We start from the raw sequence: 22,562 nt of genomic DNA on the forward strand, positions 1-22,562 counted from the left end.
TCAAATGTTAAACCCGAAAATCAACTCAAATTCACACCGTTTGTGTCGATTGGATCTGACGCGGCTTTTATTTTGAAAGGCCAAATGGCAGATTAGTGCGCAAACTCGGAGTTTCTTTTCGACAATTTAGCACAATTTAAAATGTCTTTTAAATATTCTTGAAAATAAAACATTAAACATACACTAAGAACAGTTAAAATATGTTTTTATATTGGAGCTGAGAAGTTTCTGGCCAACTTCTAATTTGTTTTTGCTTCACCCCTTAGAGCTGGAAAAACAAATATAATAAAATTCAGATATTGTTTTGGATGCTTGTGTGGTGGCAATCTAATCCTGTTTACAGTGTGTTTATACAAAACTTTGTCCTTTATTTCAAGTCACTGAAATTTGCAGAAAAATTAAGCAGAAAGGTAAAACAAGCAAACAAAAAACTGCACACATCCTTATCACAGTCTTTGCTTTTGCGAAAATGTGTAAAAGGATGCATATGGTCAACAATACACAGGTAGACTGAGTAGGCCAAGTAGACTCAGGAGGGTCCCAAATTTTGCACAAAAGTAACCTCTCACATTATACCAGCAGCAGCTTAAATTGTTGAAACAAGTATGGAGCCATGCATATATGTTATTTATGCCAAATGCTGAATCTGTAATTTGAATATTGAAGCAGAAATGAATACTCAGCCTCAGTTTATGGTTTTTACCTGACAGGAATGACACCGGGTATGGTCATCTGTACATTCAGAGATCCTCTTCTGCTTACCTTGGTCATAATGAGTGGTTATTTGAGTTACTAGTCTCAACCATTGTATTAAGGCTGATGATAGAAGGTGATTTGAACAACAACCCCAGGTGTATGTGGCTCAAATTCACCAGATACACAACAGGCATGGGGCTGATTACCAACAATGATGAGAGAGCGCCAATTGACAAATAACATAGTAGTGGATTCCTGAAGGTCCAAGAGAACAGACCCACCCCCCAAATATAAATCAGTGGTCAGGATGTGGAGATTAAATTTGTCTCTGTCCACCTCTCAGAGTACCTGACCTGGACCACTCACATCTTTACTGTCACTGGCAAGGCTCAACAATGTGTATACATCCCGAGGAAGGTTGGGCTACCTCAGAACCTAATTTCTGCCAGGATCCAGCTACATGCAATCAGTGGCATCTTTAAGACCTGGCACCAACAACAACACTTAAAGTGACTTAAATTTCCTACTTGTTAATGTTACCGTTAAGTGGCAGTCAAAAACATCTTAAGGGGTCTTTATGATAAGATTGAAACATTTATCACCTGGAACTTAGATGTTTCATCAAAAAATGTTACAAGTGTAGGTAATAATTCTGTGTCATACCAGAGTCATAGAGGAGAAACTAGGGAAATAACCATGACTTTATTCTGTTCAGGTGAAATTCACAATGAATTTGTAAAGAATACACAGACACAATAGAAACATCTTTATTGATCACAAACTAAATAAAAAAAAACAACAACAACATGATTATTATTCTTTTCCAGTAGAGTGATCAACAAAAACAATATGTTTAAGAAAAGGTGATATTTAATTAACATAACTCACTACTTCACAATGTGACTTACGTGACTATTATCATAACCTCAAGGGTGTATAAGTCATATAATGTGTGTTTAAAACATTTTTCAAGTGTATCCCAAAAGAAAAATGATTATAAAACTTTAAAGAAAAAACACATTTTTACAGTTCACAGCTAAAAAAAACCCCCAAAAGAACAATGCCATCACATAAATCTTCCCTGATGGTGTAAATTACACACAGGTAAATTAGTGTAAACAGCTTACTCACTTCTACCAAAATGTTACACTTTTGTTCTGTCTTTTGCTAGAGTCCTTAAAAAGAGTCAGAACAATAGGAAATATTCTTATCCAGCAACGGAAAAAAAATGTAAATGACCCGGAAGAAGTCACTGCACGTGTCTGCCTGCTCAATTTAGAAGCTCTGTTTAAACAAACAGAGGGAAAAACAGTAGCTTATATGTATTTTTGGCATTTCATTTTATAGGGAAGGCAACACTGGAGTCCATTACTACAACCCTCAGTGTTTTCCAACTTCATGCTAAACTGCTGTCCTGAGGAAAACTTGCCAAAATTGTCTTTACTGATCAGAACTGCAAGAAAGAGTACACCTGGGGGCAGTATAGAGTCAGCCCCCCTTTAGCCTGAATCTGGTCCCCTCTGTAGACTGTCAGTATCACAAAACTGAAAGGACTGCACTTAATTGCCTTATCAGATTATCTTACATTAAAGGATTCTGGACAGATTTCACATGAAAACAGCTCAAATTTGGCAGAACCTTACTGATGCATTACAGTTCAATGGCATCATGAACAACAGACAAATCAATGCCTCGTACACAAATACTGAAAATCATAACCTTCACGAAGGATTACTTCTTTCAGCAGTTTCTGTAATATCCAAAGGTGATAAAGTGTTAATAATAACAACAACAAAGAATACCCACACAGTGCCCCAGGTAGAGCAGTGAGTTCAGAAATGAGCAGTTTTGTCTTTTAGTCTTTACATGTGGCATCTTCAGGGACCTGACATCCCTCTGAAAGTTGCTTCGATTTGCTCCAGTGTCTTGCCCTTGGTTTCTGGGACGAAGACCATGGTGAAGATGACATTCAGGATGCACATAGAAGCAAATAGCCAGAAAGTTCCTGCACTGGTTAGAAGATTCTGCAAGGCAAATAGGTATCCGGGGGGGGGGAGCAAGAGAGAGCGAGCGAGAGAGAGAGAGGGGGGAAAGGCCACAGAGAACTATGTCAAAAACACTCAAAATATCCCGACTGCAGCGCAAATTCAATTCAAATTTTCATCCCTGCATCAAAATATGTTTTCACAGCTTCACAAATTGTCACTCATATGGATTTAACTGTTATTTTTCCATCCTCAGTATGTTGGAGAGGCTTCTCCAGGTAGCAGAGGTGGCCTTCAGCAATGAGACAGACAGCTACACAATCCAACATCCAAAGCCAATTTAGAATGACCAATTAATGTAACATGCAGTTTTTTGACCTCCAGGAGGAAGTTATACAAAGATATCGCTGTACAGTAATCTAGATGTTGGTGTAGAGTAAACTTTGTTTTTTAAATTCACAAATACAGATGGTTAAAAAAAATAAACAAAACTATAATCCTGTACAAAAAAATGAAACCCATTATCCTTTGAGCTGAGAATATCCAATCTAAAAGTGACAGCGCTTTGAGACAATACAGCGAACCTAAGCAGGCTATGGAGTGACTACTGACTACTTAAGCTGCTGTTATGGTTGGCATGTTGGTCACTGCTCAGTCTAAATGTGACATCAGACCCATAACTATTCATAAGGGTGCTTGTGGCACACTGGACGTGGTGAAGTCTTCTCGTAAACAACATGTTTTGCAACTCAGCGGAAAAAAAATTATACTAGAACAAGTCCAAAGAGGAAACAAAATAATTATGGTGGTTTGAAAGTTTTCTCCACAAAATCTCATCTTTTTTTGCTCCAGCTGTTACAGCTTTTCGCCTTTGTACCCTGGTTATCTCAATGTGCCTGTACTGACCCATCACTGAAACAGCAATAGACATTAAGCTTTTCAAACACTCATTTTTCCAGCCTGACTAAGTCAGGAGTCATGCAGCATTTGTGAGAGCAACAATGGTGAGCATAAATGGCCAGTTAAGTCTGTTATGACTGATGGCAAATTAGGGCCGTTACAACAACTATGTGTATACTGGACTAAATGCTTCCCTTAATATGCTCGTTAAGTAGGAATGCACTTCTCTGCAGCTCGTCTGGTGTTGGCAGGGAAGCTTTCTGGGAATAAACTATGTTTGATGGGGGCGAGTCATCAACATTTTGCCACAAGTCAGTGATGATGTGTTTCCAATGTGTTCTGCTATCTCATCACAACCATAATAACAAACAATAATGATTACTGTGTGACATCATTTTGACTTTCTGGTGAGTTACGTTATGCTAACTGTTCCAACAGGATCTTATTCCACATCCATTGAACCATTTGTGGTAAACATGCGGCCTATGTGCCAGAACCAGCCCAGCAAAGGGCTCTACTTTGTCCCTCGGATGGTGCTGCAAAGTGCAAAATTTGCAGTGAAGTCTTTTTATGGCATCTTAAGTAAACATTCTGTATGCTCATGTGTTCACTAAAAAAAGGATCCCAGATGTAAGATAAAATTTCACTTCTGTTTAATTAAATTTCACTTCTGTTTACAATCCTGGTTGAAATGTGGTTTTATGGATCTTTAACAGATTTGGTATTCTGTTCAACACTCACCATCATATCCTGGAAATTTTTGGTGACGACGAATGCCATGCTCCAGTTGGTGAGGACGCAGACAGCGCTGGCAACCCCCCTCACTTTCACTGGGAAGATCTCTGACATGACGAGCCACGGGATCGGACCCCAGCCGAGAGCAAAACCTGAACAGGACAGCAACAGTTATTAAAGTGGCATGGTCTGTTGGGGGAATACACCCACAAGTTTAACAAAAAAAATCCCCATCAGCAGCACTAATTTGTTTGGGTTTTGGAGTATTAAATGTAGGGCTGTTCGATATAACGATATAACGTCTAATGTTTCATTTTACGCTATCGCTTGTTTCGTGGTGTCGCAAAATAAACTGTTTACGGAAATAGTTTTTCATCGTTTTGATGGTCACTCCAGGATTTCTTAAAGTTCTCTCTTTCTCTTATATATAAAATAACCACACTACTGACGGACAAGCGACTGTTTGTTTGCGTTGTCGTTAGCAACAACGACGGTAAAACCATCGTGTGGCTCCGCCTTCCGCTTGTTTATTTTCCACGTAAACCTTTCACAAAAAAAAGCTGAAGATCCTGTTGAGATTTTTCAAAATAAACTGAATCAGGTGAAATTGTATGTGGAGTGTTTACGGATGAGAAACTAAAAAGAGCCGATGGGTGCTTAAAAACATAAACCTTAGGACAGGCTTTTACCCTCAGCATGCCGTGTAATAAATACTCACAAAATTGTGAAAATTGCGGCCGTTTCAACTTATGTAACACTCGACTCCAGGTACAGCACTCCCAGCTGAAAACACTTCACGCAAGTTGCCCGAGATTCACAGAATTTACAGAAAATGTAAAACTTTTGTGATAAATATCGTCGTTTGGGACGATAAATATAGGATATATTAGGATATAGGATATGAGATTTTGGTCATATCGCACAGCCCTAATTAAATGTTTTGCAGATGACTGACAAATTTATCTTTGAATTTGTGATGGAATAGCCAAAGCCATTAAATATCCAAAGTTATTTGTATTAAGTATAAGGTAAGGAAAAGGTGTGAGGACTAAATCATTTTTGCATCTTGAAGTGGAGCTGATTGACCCATTTTTATATGCTGGAAAACTGACCTGTGATGAACACCGCTATGCTGGCCAGAGCCATCCAGGCCAGGTCACCATGGGGTTCTGGAAGTAAGGACATCAGGTAGAAGTAAACTCCAAATGCTGTGGTGCTGATGGCCATGGCAACACCTGTGTTATGAAATTACAATCAAGGAGGTGTCACAGAGAGATCTCAGGAATTATGGTTAATAATTACATTTAAAGATTCTGGCTACCTGAGATAATGAGAAGGACTTTCCTTCCAGCTTTGTCCATGATAAGCGCTGCTACTCCAGTAAAGACGACCTGAATGAGACCCACGATCACTGACGCCAGGTCACTTTGCTGCAGAATAACGAGAAAGACAGGTCTATAATGAATTTATGTTTTCACTGAAAACTTGTAAATTGATAATTTTGCTGTTGAATTCAATTTTCACCTCCAAGGGGAGAGCTTTCTATTAGTGTGTTCACTGAAATGTTTCGCATTTTGTTACACTAACTTGTGACTTTTGTTTTTAGCCCTACTCATATTTCCCAAAAAAGCCTTTTTGGGAAAAGTGCAACGCGACAAATCCATTTTTGATAAAAAGGTGCCAGCACTGTCCTGTGAAGTCTTGCTCTTCTGCTCCTTCATCTGCTTTGTTTAGTGAGTGATAGAAAGAGCAGTAGCGCCTGTGAATGAGCTACCTTAAAATGTGCCTGTTCAAATATATTCTCAGCATAGAACATGATGGCGTTGATCCCGCTCATCTGCTGGAAGATCATCAGCATGATGCCAATCACCAGAGGCTTGTAGACACCAGGATCCTTCAGGTCAGACAGCTGGAATTTAGAGCCCTAGGAGGAAAACAGAATAACGTTGTCAATCATCAAGCCAAACTGCCAACATTTTCCCACAGTGGTTGAATTACAATTGAGGAGGGCAAAGGCACTGTGGCCAGAAATTCTTGTCTTATATCACCTGCTCATCACATGCTTCCTCAATGCGGGCGCACTCCCATTCGACAGGAGCGTCTGGTCCACGTAAGAAGCGCAGTGACTCCACAGCCTCCCTTCGCTTGCCCTGTGACAGCAGGAAGCGGGGCGTTTCAGGCATGAAGGACATAAAGACCATCAGCAGCGTCGGTGGGATGGAGCAGCAGATCGCCAACCAACGCCAGTCCATAAAGAGACCTGCAGGACAGGTTCACACACACTCAGGATGAGCCATTTCTACAGCTATTCCTCATCTTTTGTTTAAAGAGATGTGGAAAAGAAGTTTTAGAAGCCATTCATTTTAATTTTACAATAACAGGAACAAGGATATTTATTATATTTCAAAATCGGCATCTAAAGTGTTATATGTGCTCAGAGAAGGTTGTTAATTTTGGCCAAACAGGTAATCACTAAATCACTGAATGAGTTAAAAAATGTCTAACAGAGACATTTCCCCCTTTACCAAAAAAAAACAAAACAAAACAAAAAAAAAGCCTCAATAGAAATAAGCAACATTTCTTGTACATATGAAAGACAATTTGATTCATATGGCCTTTTAACAAATTCCATGATGTGATCCATCGCATCAAACCATGCAGCTGTTTTGAAACAACTTTGTCTTAACAGTGAGAACCATTTGAACTGACACTTTTAGTTTTTACTGAAGCCTCAAGGTTAGCATTTATACTGCCCCCATATCTAAGTGTTTAACACCAAACATTACAAGTGAGGGGCGGATTTAAGTGAGAAAGGCAATGCATGCTCACTGGGCAGCAACGTGTCAATATTAAGGTGAGCCTGTCCTAATGTGTACTCTTATGATCCTTCTGTATGCTAATGAGACAATAATTTATTCAATGAACATCATGTTATATTGAGGAAGACTTGAGGAGGCTAGTGACTGATACAATAAACTAATTAGGAACCTGTTTACTGAGGTTATAAATCAAATGAGCAATAAGCTATCTTTGCAACTGAGTAGTGAGCCCCTGCTGGCCATTAAAAGCATTAAAGGTTTAGCTTTATTTTTCAAACCTGGAGACTAGACCAGAGGTGGGCAACTCCAGGCCTCGAGGGCCGGTGTCCTGCAGGTTTTAGATGTGTCCTTGATCCAACACAGCTGATTCAAATGGCTAAATTACCTCCTCAACATGTCTTATAATTCTCCAGAGGCCTGGTAATGAACTAATCATTTGATGTGTGTGTGTTGACCCAGGGCGATATCTAAAACCTGCAGGACACTGGCCCTCGAGGCCTGGAGTTGCCCACCCCTGCTATAGACCAATGTAAAATGTCGCAGTTCCAACACGTGCTTTTTACTTCAGGTTTTTCCTGCATTCTTATACAATTGCCTTATTCCTTAGCATTTTCCTGTTTCTCAAACTTTATTCATAAGTTCTATTTGTCAAATGTTACCCAAGTTACCAGATTGTCTATGATACACAGTTAACATAATACTGTGTGTGTGTGTATACACACGTTTAGACGTCTTTGTAAGGACAGAAAATTGGGATGCTACTATACCTGTGGGGACCAACAGTCACTTATGGGGACAAAATGACCGTCCCCACCAGTCTGAAGGCATTTTTGAGGCTCATAATGTGGTTTTAGGGTCAGGGTTACAGTTAGGTTGTGGTTAGGTTTAGACTGAGGGTTAGGGTTAGGTATTCATTTTTCATGGTTAGGGTTATGGTAAGCAGCTAGGAAAAGCATTATGTCAATGACATGTCTCAATGTCTTCACACTTGAAAACAAGTGTGTGCGTGTGAGTGTGTGTGCCTCTCTTTCGATGTTTTCAGTACTTTAGTGAATACAGTTCTCGATTAAGCCAGTCTGCCAAGAATGAGAACAGAGCACCTTTTGCACAGGAACCATTTGTTCAGAGCGTTGAATAAAAAGAGGTTTGGGCTTGTCTTTTTTTGATTAGTTATAAAACTCAAGCGCACACTCTAAATTGATACGCAGAAAACTGAGTTTCAGTTTTGTTTTTTTTATTTGAGTAATTTTAGCTTTGGGGGGCACACAGAGGGATTATGGTCACGTCAAAATTCAGTCACAAGGCTCACACAGAGAAACAGGTTCTAAACCAGTTTACTGATCAACTGATTCATAAATAAATTATTCTATTTTTAACCTCATGATGTTATTCCGCAAGTTATCACTGCAAACTCTGATAGACCTTTGATACAATTCAAAAACCATATCTACCCACAACCAAACAGCTGTTTGACTGCAGTGTGACACAGTTGCTGTGTTTGCACAGCAACTAACCTCCAGAGCACCACGAGACAAATCCACCTCTCAAAACATACCAGCTTTTATTAGGAAATCATGCACAGCACACAGCTAACAAGATTAGCCAGAAGCAGCCATTTTCACACAGGTCAAGCAGTGAGGCTGTTGTCTAAGAGGCAGCAGAGGAATCGGATCATATATGACGATGATCATGGGAATGCCACATTTGTTACATCATCTTTCAATGATTTGTAGGTTGTAAAACGTTGTTGTTATCTGACACTTTTTCTTGTATCTGACACTGCAGTTCTTGTAGCCATGTAGACTTTGCAAAGGGAGTTTTAAAGATGCCATAAAAACTTTAAACATCAGTTTCATACCTCCAAGATAAGCTCCCATGATGCCTATCACCACCATGAGCTGCACACAGGAGCCTAAAGTCCCACGGACCTTTTCATGTGCCATCTCAGAAATATACACCTGTTTGAGGGGAGACAAGGGAGAACATCAAAAATTCAAACCTTTAGTATACAGAACTGTTCTCTTAATGGTTTATAAAGCAAACACATATAATTTTGTTTATATAAAGTTAAGAGCACATTTATGATTCACATTTGAGAAGCCAAAGCCAACAAATGTTTGGCATTTGAATGGACTGATCCACACTAACAATCATTTATGTTATTGAAGCAAAGGTGGTCTTATTCTGTTCATTTCTAGCTCCATATTTTTATTCTACAATGGCTTTGCATGATTCACTGTTCAAAACAATCCTTATTTATCTCACTGAGTGTAGGTGCCGCCCATCAGGTCATTCGGTGTCTGGCTTTCACACCATTTAAGGCCATGTGTCAGATTATACTCTCTAATTTTTAATCAGTGTTCAAGTGATACTGTGCAGCTACTTCTTAATCCCACAAAATGAAAGCATACCTTGTTTTTTCTGCCTGACATTTCAATTTACTGTCTAACAACCAAGTTTTTTGGAGATGGATTTTTTTCTTCTGGAATCAAACTGTCTAATCTTCACATCAACAGATGCCGGGTCAAATATTAAAGAGGCCTTTAATCTGCTTTTAAATGACATACCGGGACAACCAGCGAGGTGATGCCGCTGGCGAGGCCTGTCAGAATTCTGCCAACGTAAAACATCCACACGTTCTGCGCCGCGATGATGATGGTGAAGCCGGAGACAAATGGCAGCGCGCATAACATCAGACTGACCTTCCTGCCAATCTTCTCCACCATCCAGCCACCAATCAGCCCGCCCAACGCTGCTCCCACCGTCACTATGGACTGAAACACAGAACAGATCGTCAGCAATAAACGTTAATGAATTATTTGAACTTTATGTTGCATTTGATCAATTTTATTATTTTAAAAGAATAATTAAACAGGGTTTAACTATTTCTGTTGAGTTAACATCTGGACTATATTTTCTATTTTGCATTAGTGCCTATTTTGAAAAAGGCCAAAGCTCCGGCGCTTGCAGTATATAGACCAACTTTACACCAGTATGCCATGTAACACATGACCATATGTTTAAGTGAAATACTTTCAACGTATTTTAAAACAGACAGCTTGGCTTTAAAGGGTGCATATACTCTTTATACCCAACATTAAAAGGGCAAAAATTACACAGATCCTCTCATTACAGTGGACGGGACTTGAAATGAGTGCATCAGTGGGAAACCTCAGGTTAAGTGTTTTGGAGACAAAGTTCAAGAGGCAACGCTACGATAATTTGGGCATTTGCAGAGGAGGGATAGTAGATAAACTGAGCAAATGATGTTGAGGATTAGGCTCCCAGGCAGGAGAAAAATAAGGAAGATTCATGAACATAGTAAAGGAGAACATGCAGACGGTTGATGTGACAGAAGAGGATGTGATAGGGTGAGATGGAGGCAGATGAACTACTGTGGCAACCCATAAAGGAAGCAGTGAAAAGAAGAAGAAGATTACAGTATACTGGAGGCAAACCTTAGGTACTGCCATTCATGAAGATGTTACCTTTAACACGTATACACACAAAGCTGACTGCAGGTTGGGGAAACCTGCAGTCAGCTGAGACTGAAGGAGTGATGAAAAGATTCTCCCATTGAAATTGCTACATCCGGATGAAAAGAATCAACCTTTTGGGGTCTCTATGGCTAGTTTCCCCATTTATCAGCTACTATACAGGAGGTGACTTCTTTTATAGCTACTCAACGGTGTGATTGTCCTAAGGCTTAGCGTTAGAGTTGTGACTGTTATGGATGCCAGCTTCTATTATTTTAAACAATTAGACTAAACAATGCAGCCTCTGGTCCAAGTGTGGTCACTTCTGGCTCAACCCCCCCCCCCCCCACAAAAAAAAAACAAAACAAAACATGGAGGCGGCCAAAATGTTACCACTGGGTTACCAAGAAGGGAACCTACAAACCACTAGGCACATGGCTTCAGTGTTGTGGCTGATCAGTATATTAAGTTGTTCCTTCAGTGACTCTTCCACCGTTTTATGTCATAAACTGTTATGACCATGATTATTGAAGCTCTTAAAATGTGCTAAAATGATTAATTTTAAACGTACAGTGAACACATTTTAATTTCATCCGGCTCTTTCTTGTGTGTCTTTTTTACAGGATGTGTTGGATGAAATGAGATGTCACACAAATCTGCTGTTAAAATTGCCTGGCTGTCATCATACCCCAAACCAGGAAGCCTGGTTATCGTCCAGTCTCAGCCGAGAGTCCTCAATCTTGGTGAGTTCGGGGATGGCGGGAGAGCTGTATCCCAGCACGAACCCGAAGCTCATGGGACCCAGAACAGAGGCAAGTGTCGCAAGGTACAACTTTCGATTCTTCACTTTGCTGTGGAGAGAAAGAGGAACACAGATGAGTGTAGGAGGTAAAGGTCAGGTCTCACATATGATAGAAAGAAGCTCAGCCTCATTAATATGCTTCAGGGACAAAAGAGAGAATAATTTCTGCTTCTTCTTTTAAGCCTATAATATCATGGCATGGGTGACATGCATCATTTCTAACGGCTGTTCAGTCAGGAACACTGTAATCAAGAGAATACTGATTTGTATTTAAACTGGGAGAGCACCAGCAACAATAGGAATCCAGTACAGAATAGAGCAAGTATTACAAAAACTAGCAGATATGACTGTGATTAACTCGGACTAAGAATGAAAAAGCAGAGCTAGGATCACGGTGCTGCACAGTACTTTGCAGCTTTAGACTGAATGCAGGAAGAATAAAGCAGCTTTAATAGGACATGAGATTGTCTGTAAGCTCCAGTGAGTTTAAAGGGAGCATTGGGTGTACTAAATGATAATTGTTTCAGGGTTTGTAACATTATTTTGCAGATTTACATTAATATATAAAAAATGTAATTACATTAATGTTATTAAAACTTAAGAATATAAAAATAAAAGCTTTTTTGCCCCCACCCCCCACTTTACAGCTACAACACCAGTATGTGGTGTACCACATGACCATATGTTCAAGTCACCCTTGGACTGTTGGAAACGAAAGCTGGTTTTGCAATCATCACTATAATTCAAACTAAAGGTGTTGAGGTCAGGCCAGTCAAGTTCTTCCACACCAAACTTGCTCATCCATGTCTTCATGGACCTTTCTTTGAGCCATGGTGGGCAGTACTGTTGGGACAGGAAGGGGCCCTCCTACAACTGTTACTGCAGTGTAGATCAGTATAAGCTTTCTGAAGCAGGAAACTCTGCATCAAATCACATGCTAAAATCTAGTTGTCAGAATGCTGATGTACTCACTTTACTTCATTGTAGTGACGTTTTTCCAAAAGATATTCAGTCACTCTCTCTGCTGATGATGTATGCGAGTCTAAAATCCCTATATTTGTTCATAGCAACATGGTTTACATCATTTTCATCCTCATCAAACTTCTCCATGCAGGACAGAAATGTGTCACTGTAGGATAAAGGCGATCACTCAGAAGAATATTGTATTGTATTGTATTGTATTGAAAAACCCATCCATGACAGCATACCACATCCCCCCAATGCAGAGGTGAAGGGCTCAGTGTTTTCCTTTAATTTGTCACTCATCTGTGTAATTCTTCTAGTAGCCATTGACTTTGGTCTAGGTCAACATAAAACAGTTGTTATCAAGCAAACTCCAGATTCTCCTCTGTGGCCCTTTCAGGTTCCAAATAAGCAAGCAAAAAGAAGCTAAGCAAAGATCAACTGCTTGTTCAGTATCTTTAAATTTAGTACACACACACACACACACACACACACACACACACACACACACACACACACACCAATAAATTATGCTACACCGTTAAAACTAAACAAAGCAATAATATCCGTAATTAAACTGGTTTCCCTAAAACAGCAAGGGGAGAGTAAAAACTACAAGTCGGAAACATAATCTGCATGGTCTAGATAACTCTGTATATTTAGATGATACGTAAACCCTCTGAAATGATCTGCTGTGGTAGAGCTACACTGACCTCAGATAAGCATCTTGTTCAGACATGAGTCCTGTTGGATCTCCACCCTCGGCATCCAGCAGCCTTCTCCTCTCATCTTGGATGTCCATACCGACAGCAGTAGTAGCAATCTTTCCTGGTTTTTACCTCTGTTCACCTTTGACAATGATCACATGTCAGAAAGTAATTTAAAAATCCCCGAACAAAAGCTAGAAAAGCAGTCGAAGAAAGCGAAAAACCACCAGGACGGAATCAGAAAAAAGAAGAAGTTAGACCATCTGAGATATCCGTGAAGAAAATATCGGACAATTCAGCTGGAAAAAACAATGTGACCATTACCGAGAACATTTGCTTCTCACCGGCGGTTAACTTGCTTTGTCAACATTGAAGTCAGCTGATCGTCCTGTGTTCCTCTTATTTCCTGTTTCCCTGCGTGTAAGTAGTTTCACAGTAAAACTCCTAGTATGAGGTCTATCGCCCAAAACAGACTGCAGTCTCCTATCTTTATTAAAGCAAAGATAGAGTAACAGACACCTTTACTCTAAAAATTAAACTCACTTTAATTTTTAACGTTTTACGAAGACGGGCAGATATTCTGGTTAATCGCGGTCATTCCTTCAGAATTAGTTAAAGCTCATTCCTTTAAGCTAGCAGATACGTAGCGTTACACAGTTCATTAATTTTTGCATGTGTTTTAATTTTACTTTATAGCTACAGCTTATTAAAAGACGTTAATGTTATTTATTTTGCATTTTAACATGGCGAAAAAACAGGAAGGAAGCGATCTCTCGCTTACGATTTGTTTCCAAAATAAGAGCTTCTAGGAGTGTTGAAGTTGGTTTCCATGGCGACCCTCGGATTTTCAACATTAGGCAACAACTTTATACAAGCAAAGCAAAAAATAAAGGTCGTAAAAGTGACTGCGTAAGTGTAAAACAGCTCGAAACAGCAATTTCAGTGACGCAATGGACACATCTGAGGAGACAGATGACCAAACGGTAAAAAGTGAATTGGTTGTGTATAAAATATGTTTGTTTCATTTATGATGCCTGAGCTAGTTAACTAGCACAAACCCAGGTTAAATAACGTTACGGCTACTGAGTGAACATTGAAAGTGACGCAAAGTGTTTTTAGGTTGGAGTAAGACTTGTAATTTAAAAATTTTAAATGCATAACAGCACACAATAAATGTTTTCCACTACCTTAATAATAGCCTCACTAATAAACTGTTATGTGATGTTGTCGAGATAAAACAGTGTGCCACCTCAGAAAAAGTGAACTGAAATCTTTTGATTGTCCACCTCCAGGATGCAGAGCAGAGTTTTTTCCCCACTGCTGTATCAGAAGAGGAGCTGGTTGAGGCCAAAAGAAAAAACAGCCTAAAACGGCTGTTTGGCTCCAGTAAAATATTTCTTCACACAGAAAAATCCTGTCAAAGACCAGAACTGCAGGGCAGCCTCATCATTCAGAGCAAGGCCGCTGAGCAGTGAGAATCAACAGTGACTGATACCTATGTGTCTTGAATACGTACAGCAGTACATTTAAAATGGTGTTATACTTCTTATTATAGTCATTATTTATGTTATATTGGGCCTTTGTGCTTCATCTAAGTTCATCCTCTGTGTGGAATAAGTTGTTTTAGCTCCCTTCCACTTCCTTTAAAACCAAATTGTGTCTGATTACCTTCCACTTATATATAGACAGTTTATTGAATTTTAAGTATTTTCATTGTTAAGTAATATTTGTTTTTGTTTTTGTTATTGCAGTTATATAAATGGGGAAGAGGCAATGGGGAAGTCTCAGTATGAGAGGGCTGTCATCTGCTTCTCCAAAGCCATCACTCTGCAGCCACAACAGGTCACCTTCCACTGTGGTCACACAAGATGTTGCTGATTTTCCTGTAAAATAGATCAGATGAGGCTTTTTTTTTAACATAACCGTTAGTTATGCTTTCTGGATATTATGTATGCATCTCTTTTCTGGCCTGCGTCTTATCCTCTCTATATTGTTATATCCTGTGATATTACATGTTCTAGGTTCAGCTATATGTGAGCCAGGCAGAGGCCTACCTACAGCTGTGTGACTTCCAGTCAGCAGCAGCCTGTTACAAACAGGCCTGGCTCTTGGAGCCTGGAGCCTTCGAGGATCGTTTGGCCTTCATTTACTATCTGCAGGTAGAAGTATTCGCAGGGTCCAATGATGAAGACTTGTCATGTCGTTTCTTATTTTCTGTCATGAATATACTGCTACAATGCTGGATACAAGGTCTGAACACTCAGTTTCAGAAAGTTTTTTTTCTATTTGAGGATTTTTATTCGGGTCATCTCAGGACACGACTCTAGCTGTGAGCACCTCTTAAGTAAAAAATAATTGAAAAGAAAAAAACATGTTATTTTCTGTTTGATTTAAAGTTGTTGACATGAAAAATATTGCATATTGTTTGACAGTGTTTCTCTCAAATATACGTTCATTATATCATATATCTCCTTGGAATCTAAGTTTATTCTACATAGAACTGAGCTTATACTTAGTTCTAGTGGCTGAGTCAAACTCAGCCACAGGCCTGGCAGATCAGCTGATCTTAGTGCCAAACTACACACCCAAGTTGCAAATCTCATATAGCATGCACTAATTTACCTACTGCTGCCAATGTATGCCTCCTTGCAACCCACCTACCATCCAGGTTCTCTGTTTCCTTCTGTTTATGAAATAATCAAGGTTATATTTGTTGTCATTAATGCCTGTTCTGTTCTATGAGAAGGGTTTTTGTAGCGGTTTTCCTTGCCTTTAGCCTCCATGGAAAGGCGGGGATGTATACTGCTGCAGAGCAGAGCAACCAAACATTAATTACTACAGTTGAAATAAGAATCCTATCTTAATTTAAGTGGGCATTAGAGAACTATCCTAACATAGATCCCTCTGCCTCTTGTTGTCCCAGGGTCAGTGTTTGTTCGACCAAGGTTTTTTTGTAGATGCACTGGAGGCTTTCAGCAAAGCTGCTGAGGTGAAACCGGGTTGCAGAGCTCACAAGGTCAGAAGGTCAGGAGCCTGAGCCATAACATCTAGACTGAAGTACAATATATGTTTAGTGTCTAAGTTACCTTATAGTTCCCTTATAATTGATTTGAGCATTTGTTATTCGTGTACAGAAGGTAAAAGATTAATAACAAGTCCCCAAGAGTTCAAATGTGAAATTAACAAACATACATATACTTTGCATCCCAGCTTGGCCTGTCTGACAGCTTTAGGTCGCCACACTGACTGTCTGAAGCTGGTAAATGACTGGATGGCATCAGAAGGTCCCACCTCTGACCTATACATCCTCAGAGCCCGACTGCACAAAGAGCTTAACAAGGTCACATCTCTTACACCTCTCTGTATAACCTATGTAAAAATCTCAACATTTTGCGTTTTGCATTCATGTTCACGATATTTTAATACCAAGATTCTTTGACTGATCTCTGTGTAATGGCCCAATGTACTAACTATAGCTACAGAGCAGGACAGAACATGCAGCATTACAAAACATAGGCTGTAAAAAACAGTTGAAATTGGCAACTGAGGCTTCCACAAACTGATTTTGGCAAGAATAAATCAGCAATAAGAGAACAAAGTGCTGAGGTTGTGGATCCATGGATGCCTCTCATGTAAGATCTTGTCTGTCATCACATTGTAACCACAAAGATATCATGTGGTCTCAGTTAGTGTTCAGCCAAGCGGAAAAAAGTCATATGAAATGTTTGTGTAAATGCTAAGTGATGTTGTAGATTAGTGTCTACAAACAGTATACACTAATGTTGCTATCATAATGACTGTTGCAATAAAACAGCCAGATTTGGCCAGATTTGCAGTTGCTGCTATTTCCTATTTGCTCAATCTTTAAGTGTTTAAGTTTCATATCAGATATAACATGCAAACTTTCTTGAAATGAAATGTGCTTTAATTCTCAAAAATTTCCTTTAGTCTGTTTTTTTTTTTACTTCTGAAGATCTCATCAGTTCAAAGTTCTAAGTATACTTTGTCTACTGTTTAACATTTATGATTAAACCAGCAGAAACTTTCTTCTTCTATCCAGACATCAGTTTGTTATCATGACGTGCAGTTGGCGTTGGCGTTGAACCCGACCTGTCCGGTGGCTGGAGCTCTGCAACTCCAGCTGCGGGAAGCGAGTGAACAGGCGAGACAAAGGGCTGTGGACAAAGCTTTGTGTGGAGAGTTGCCTGAAGCCCTTTGCATGATTAATATCGCTCTAGCCAACAGCCCAGAGGACGGAGGCCTCTACCTGTTCAGGTGTTTCCAGCCAATGTGTAGACCTTAACAAAATCTGTTTTGGGACTGTTACACAGCGGAATGTTGACTTGCTGACATGTATTTAATTCAGCTGAATGCTATTCCCTTGCATTTGCAGAGGGACTCTGTATAGACGGATGAAGAACTTCATACCAGCCATTGAGGATATAATCCAGGCTGTGGAGCTGAGTGGAGAAGAGGAGAAGGAGGGACAGCAGGAAATCAGGAGTCAGAAGGTGGAGGTCAGAGATGATAAGGCTGAGAGTTGCTCTGTGCAGGAGGAGGCGCAGTTTCAGCTGGCTCTCATCTACAATGATTTTGCCGTTCAGTGCTTTTGCAAAGGTCTCTACGCAGAGGCGACTCTGCTTCTCAACAAAGCCATTGAGGAAGAGAAGGGCCAGGCAGGCCTGTACGTGAACCGAGGAGGTGAGGCTGTGACACCTGACCTGTCTGTGTGTGAGTCCTCTGCTCTTTTCACCCATGCAATGAAACCCCAAATGTTCTTAGATCGAGCACCCCCCAAAATACTGAACATCTTCTTTGACTCACCTCAACCTTTAATCAGATCTCTGATGGAAATGTAAAACTTAGATAAATTATTTCCTGCTTTTTGTTTTCTTTTTCTGTTGATTTCCTTGTTCCTTGTTGTTGTTGATTCACATCAACAACTTTTCTTTGACTGTCTGATAGACACCAGTTTTTTAACATATACACATAACTGCAATCTCATAGCATGATTTTAATAATTAATATTCATTACCTACTGAAATGCTCATGTTTGTGCTCTCTTTTTTTAAATGCATTATATATTTATTATATACATCCCATGTACAGTTCTTATGAAAGGGGAAACTCTGTTATTTCTGCTGTGATACTGTCCATTTTACATAGGAGTTTATGGCAGTTGACTCACTCTTGGAGTCAGCCTCAAGTGGCCATTGGAGGAACTGCAGCTTTTGGCCCTTCAGCATTGGCTTTGGCACTCAGCCCCAGAGATTGCTGCTTGCTCTAAACATTATTGACTTGAGTTGAATGTAAGAAAACTAATGTCGAATGTTGTGTGCAAAGTATGTTTGATGTCCCCTTCCGAGTGATTGCCTGGACAACAACTTTGCATGATCTCAAAACCTGTTATGACATTTTTGAGAATTAATGTGTGGAAATTTCTACTTTCTGTGTAAGCGCACATTCATATTCAGCACTTTGGAAGTTTGAGTAATGCGACAGCCAGAACGTGAGGCTTTAAAGCCAAAAGTACACCTTAAACTTGACGAGCTTTTGTCATGGATCATCAGCACTGTGAATCAGGGTATTTAGTCAAAGAGGATCTTACACTGAGTGTCCTTCTAAGTGTTTGAGTTGAAGCATGTGACTTCCTGCACAGTAAAAGAGGCAAAACATCTAATGTGACAGGGGAAACTTGACAAACCAGATTTTTAGGCAGCAAGACTGAAGAGCTGCTCCAACTGAAGATCATGCACTGTTTTTAGAGTTTCACCACTCTACACTCTCCATCAGGAATGGATGGGGATAAAACACAATTTAATAGCCATGTATTTGGATAGCCCCTGTATCTCACAGCTTACTATGTAACACCAGGGTGATTGGAAATGAATGGTTCAGCGACAGTAGTGCGTTGAGTCTGTTGGCAATACATATGCAGCTTCAGACTGCAGAGAGCATCTGCTGTCAGATGCGGGCTGTATAAAAAAATATGTTGTACAACCAGTCTGTGGGCCAGTTATGCTTACGCTGTTGTTGGTCCATTAACCAGTGTCAGAGAAGAACAGACATATCACATGCAAAAAGGTGATGTGAAATGTTAAAAACAGTAATGTTTTTTCTTTTTTTTTGTTGTTTCATACTTTTCCCATTCCTGGTGATCTCCACTGAGACTCCTCTCCCTATTCTGGCCCACTGTCAGCTAATCAGCGTTTGATTGATGCACACTGTCATTCATGTCAAGCAACATGCAGTTGGGATTTTGGAGGACTGCATGGGAGCACGTTTGCAGTTGTTCAAAACCCCTCTCCGTCTCTCTGTAGGCTTTCTAAAGGGAAATCCCTCTATAAGCTAACACAACCACGGGAGCATAAGTTAAGCATGAATCCTTCTTGGATTTCAGTTCAGTCCCACATCATCCCACTCCCACTACCCTGTCTTTCATTTTCCCTCTCATTGTTATATCCAGGGGCATTTGCAGGATTTTTGTTAAATGGGGTGGCACAGAGAGGAGGAGGAATGAGGCTGAGGCGAGCAGCACTGGAAAATGAAGCCAGTTCAATATTGCCAGGTGCTGGAGTTGGGGACTTTGTTGATATGTTTTGGCCACACGTGTTCCCTCAGAGAGAATCATCACTGAAAAACAACACAAAAATAGTTTCCTGTCATCATATGATGAAACATTTTGATCCTGCTGGACCAGACTGAATGGTTTGAAGATGATGTGAATCATTTGCTTGGCCTCTACAATTACCCAGCTGAGTGCCTGTGGGGAGATTGTGGACCAACATGTGAGACCCAACTCTCTCAGCATCAATCAAACACCAAATATGGGAATATCTGTAGGAAGAGTGCCGTTCATCGTGTTAGGGTTTTGTTTTTCACCTGTCTTTACATCATCAAAGCAGCTATTATGAAAATTAAAACCAGAGTTAATGTGTGTAAAGTTAATGAAATATTGACACTAAATGCTTAACTTAAGAACCATTTTGATGCTTATATGTGTATGTCAGACTGTTTCTTTAAGCAGAGTTATTGGCACTATGCTCTGGCTGACTACCGGCAGGCTGAGGAGATGATGCAGCCAAAAGACCCTGCTGTCCGCCTCCGCCTCGCTGTCATTTACAACACGCTGGGATCTTTGTGTTTCCAGGATGGGTCAGAACCACACGGAGAACATCCCATTAACACCCACACAGAGAAACTTATAAAGTCAAGTTATCAAATGTCACTTAGCTGATATACTGTTGAATGTGTGTGTCTGGATCTGCAGGCGTTTCCAGGAGGCAGTCGATATGTTTTCTCTGGCCATCCAGCACAACCCCGCCTCTAGCCATTACTACGAAAGCAGATCGAAGGCTTTTCGAAAGCTGCTGAACCTGAGCGGGGCCAGGCAGGACTTCATCTGCATGCTGATTCTGGACCCCACCCACGAGGAGGTCTCAAATTCTTTAATCTTTTGTGGTTTTCAGTAAAGCCACATTTCATTTCAAAAGATTTCATTCAATAAGATTAACACAATGTCTGACAGAGCCCTTAGATAAGGAGAAGACATGACACTCAAATAACCCTGAATGGAAGTTGTTTTAATGTGAACAGTCATCCCAGCCCAACACTAAAGGAGCCAATTAACAGCTAAAATAAGGAAGTTAATGGCTGGTCATCTGTTAATTTCTAATCAATTAACAAGAAACTTTAAAACCTCTTGTGGGATAAACATTTACTGAAAACAATTTCAAAAGTTTTATCAGTAAAACTTTACTGATGCATTTCATTTTAATATTTTAAAATCTTGTGTTAATTGTGTGTGTCTGTTTGTGTAGGTGGCTGCTATGCTTATGAGTCTGTTCCCTGGCTGCAGGGTCTCTGATGTATTGTCCAGCCCAAAAGGACAAGCGATCAGAGCTCAGCTGATGGAAACCATGCAGAGCTGTAGCTCCTCCTCTGATCCACAAAGGTCAGAAACATGGAGGTTAATTTGAAGGCTGGATGATACCTGACATTGAGGTAGCTGACAAAGTTAGTCTTTCGTTGTCTTGTGTTGAATTTTGTTCTTAGACTGAGTGAGAAGCTCTGCAACATGACTCTTACTAATGAGAGCACAGCGAGCCAATCAAAAGAGCCAAGTAAAGAAGGCAAGGAGCTGGAGCTGTGTGTGAACAAAGAGGAGATGCAGATAACTGTGAGGAGCCTCCTCCAGGTACCGAGCAGGACTTCATTTATTTTAGAAGTTCAGTTCTTTAAAAATTCTACTCAGATAATTTAAGTAATTTTCAGCTACAAATCAGTTTTGATCTTTTTTGCAGTGACTTCACAGCTGTTCTGTGTTATTGTGCAGCAGGTCAGCCGTTCATTCCTGACACTGCATCGCTAAACCACACTGGGACGTGTCTCACTACACACCACCTACCATCCATCAGTGCGTCTGTAAACATGAGAGGATGCAGTGCTGCAGAGTTGGCCTGTTTGGGTTCCACATCTGAGAAATGACAGCAGGAATACAGAGAGTGGAACAACCATCATCAGCTGTAACTCTGTGTTTTCCTGTTATTTAGAATTACACAGGAGTTTGATGATCGAGAGAATCATTTTTAACAGTGCCCGATGAAAACGTGCTTCCAGATACATCGGCTGTAGATTGATATCAGAGTTTAAAATCCCAGTTTCACTGATAGCTAGTGCATATTTTTGTATTTGTACTTTTTCTTTTAGTCGTTCCTTCTGCTTTATCAAAATCTATGAGACACAGCAAAGGTAAATGTCATGTCAGTCAACAAGGCTGATAGCAAACAACGTATCAGTTCATCCCTGCACAAAATTGTGTATAACTGTGTTCCTTATAATCAAGAAAAGTACAACAATTCATGTGCCTTAAGGAAAAAGTATTTCTGTTCATCTAGATGTAGCGTTTATTAGTAGGAGAAACATTTCATCACTCATTGAAATGACTTCTTTGGTCTCAGAGACGACATTCTTTTTGTTGGTCAGCAGGGGTCAGTGTTTATCTCACTGCAAATACTGCATTCAGATGAACAGGATCACTTTTCTAGGATTTTTTTTACCTGGATACATCACAACAAACCCTTCATATGAAGATGCTGAATAAAAATTAGAAAACTGCAGTTTCATGCCTGTTGAGAAGAACATAAAGGATACTAGGCATGTTTATTTTTTGTGAATAAAACCTTTACATGAACCTAAAGTTTAATACATATAGCTGCTGCTACAAATACAACTATGATTTCTAAATTATAGATGCTGTTTCTACACAGGTCTTCTATACAGTATTTACGGTTTGGAGATAGGCTCTAAAGATTAATGTTGCACAGCTTAGTATCTGACCAGAAATGTAACGTGGTTTCCCCCTTTTAATTTTACATGGACTGGTACTTAACATTGTTATACTCTAATTGTGCACTCAATGTGGTTCATACAGCATTTTGTTGTATGCCTTTATGGAGTTTGTATCTATCAAGCCCACA

At 39.9% G+C, this 22,562-nt stretch overlaps 2 protein-coding genes across 10 annotated transcripts; one reads left to right on the plus strand and one right to left on the minus strand.

Moving 5' to 3' along the window:
- Window positions 1-1,383: 1,383 nt before the first annotated feature.
- slc2a8 (solute carrier family 2 member 8) lies at window positions 1,384-13,687 on the minus strand. 3 transcript variants are annotated; one of them, XM_085476319.1, is made up of 12 exons: window positions 13,627-13,687; window positions 13,428-13,497; window positions 13,090-13,225; window positions 11,300-11,462; window positions 9,703-9,909; window positions 8,994-9,093; window positions 6,365-6,576; window positions 6,091-6,240; window positions 5,638-5,746; window positions 5,429-5,551; window positions 4,323-4,468; window positions 1,384-2,720 (listed from the first exon to the last, which is right to left on the minus strand). In XM_085476319.1, the coding sequence occupies exons 3-12, from the start codon at window positions 13,176-13,178 to the stop codon at window positions 2,574-2,576; spliced, it is 1,446 nt and encodes a 481-aa protein (XP_085332445.1). In that variant the 5' UTR covers window positions 13,179-13,225; window positions 13,428-13,497; window positions 13,627-13,687; the 3' UTR covers window positions 1,384-2,573. The 3 variants fall into 3 exon arrangements, with proteins under 3 accessions (XP_085332445.1, XP_085332444.1, XP_085332443.1); XM_085476318.1 differs by having other exon boundaries at window positions 13,408-13,497; XM_085476317.1 differs by having other exon boundaries at window positions 13,090-13,497.
- Window positions 13,688-13,911: 224 nt separating this feature from the next.
- On the plus strand, window positions 13,912-22,202 carry LOC146697529 (tetratricopeptide repeat protein 16-like). 7 transcript variants are annotated; one of them, XM_085476314.1, is made up of 14 exons: window positions 13,912-14,066; window positions 14,376-14,554; window positions 14,835-14,925; window positions 15,105-15,242; window positions 16,007-16,107; window positions 16,294-16,423; window positions 17,144-17,358; window positions 17,477-17,600; window positions 17,688-17,814; window positions 20,094-20,238; window positions 20,354-20,519; window positions 20,904-21,037; window positions 21,139-21,310; window positions 21,422-22,202. In XM_085476314.1, exons 1-14 carry the CDS (start codon window positions 14,034-14,036, stop codon window positions 21,452-21,454), a joined length of 1,788 nt encoding a protein of 595 aa, XP_085332440.1. In that variant the 5' UTR covers window positions 13,912-14,033; the 3' UTR covers window positions 21,455-22,202. The 7 variants fall into 7 exon arrangements, with proteins under 7 accessions (XP_085332440.1, XP_085332442.1, XP_085332435.1 ...); XM_085476316.1 differs by having other exon boundaries at window positions 17,477-17,594; XM_085476309.1 differs by having other exon boundaries at window positions 13,913-14,066; window positions 17,477-17,814.
- The last annotated feature ends 360 nt before the right edge of the window (window positions 22,203-22,562 follow it).

This window comes from Copadichromis virginalis, linkage group LG12, assembly GCF_057382275.1.
Source record: "Copadichromis virginalis isolate Kocher_CV1m ecotype Utaka linkage group LG12, C_Virginalis_male_GT1.1, whole genome shotgun sequence".
NCBI lineage: Eukaryota > Metazoa > Chordata > Actinopteri > Cichliformes > Cichlidae > Copadichromis > Copadichromis virginalis.

What these genes read in the sequence shown, in the direction of transcription:
- slc2a8 (XM_085476319.1), bottom strand. Translation starts at nt 13,178, where the DNA reads ATGGACATCCAAGATGAGAGGAGAAGGCTGCTGGATGCCGAGGGTGGA. An exon ending in TCACCTCGCTGGTTGTCCCG is followed by an intron (nt 9,094 to 9,702) that starts GTATGTCATTTA and finishes CCCCTCAAACAG; the next exon opens with GTGTATATTTCTGAGATGGC. An exon ending in TTGAACAGGCACATTTTAAG is followed by an intron (nt 5,747 to 6,090) that starts GTAGCTCATTCA and finishes GTTATTCTGCAG; the next exon opens with CAAAGTGACCTGGCGTCAGT.
- LOC146697529 (XM_085476309.1), top strand. Translation starts at nt 14,034, where the DNA reads ATGGACACATCTGAGGAGACAGATGACCAAACG. An exon ending in TCTTTGTGTTTCCAGGATGG is followed by an intron (nt 20,239 to 20,353) that starts GTCAGAACCACA and finishes CTGGATCTGCAG; the next exon opens with GCGTTTCCAGGAGGCAGTCG. An exon ending in TGGACCCCACCCACGAGGAG is followed by an intron (nt 20,520 to 20,903) that starts GTCTCAAATTCT and finishes CTGTTTGTGTAG; the next exon opens with GTGGCTGCTATGCTTATGAG.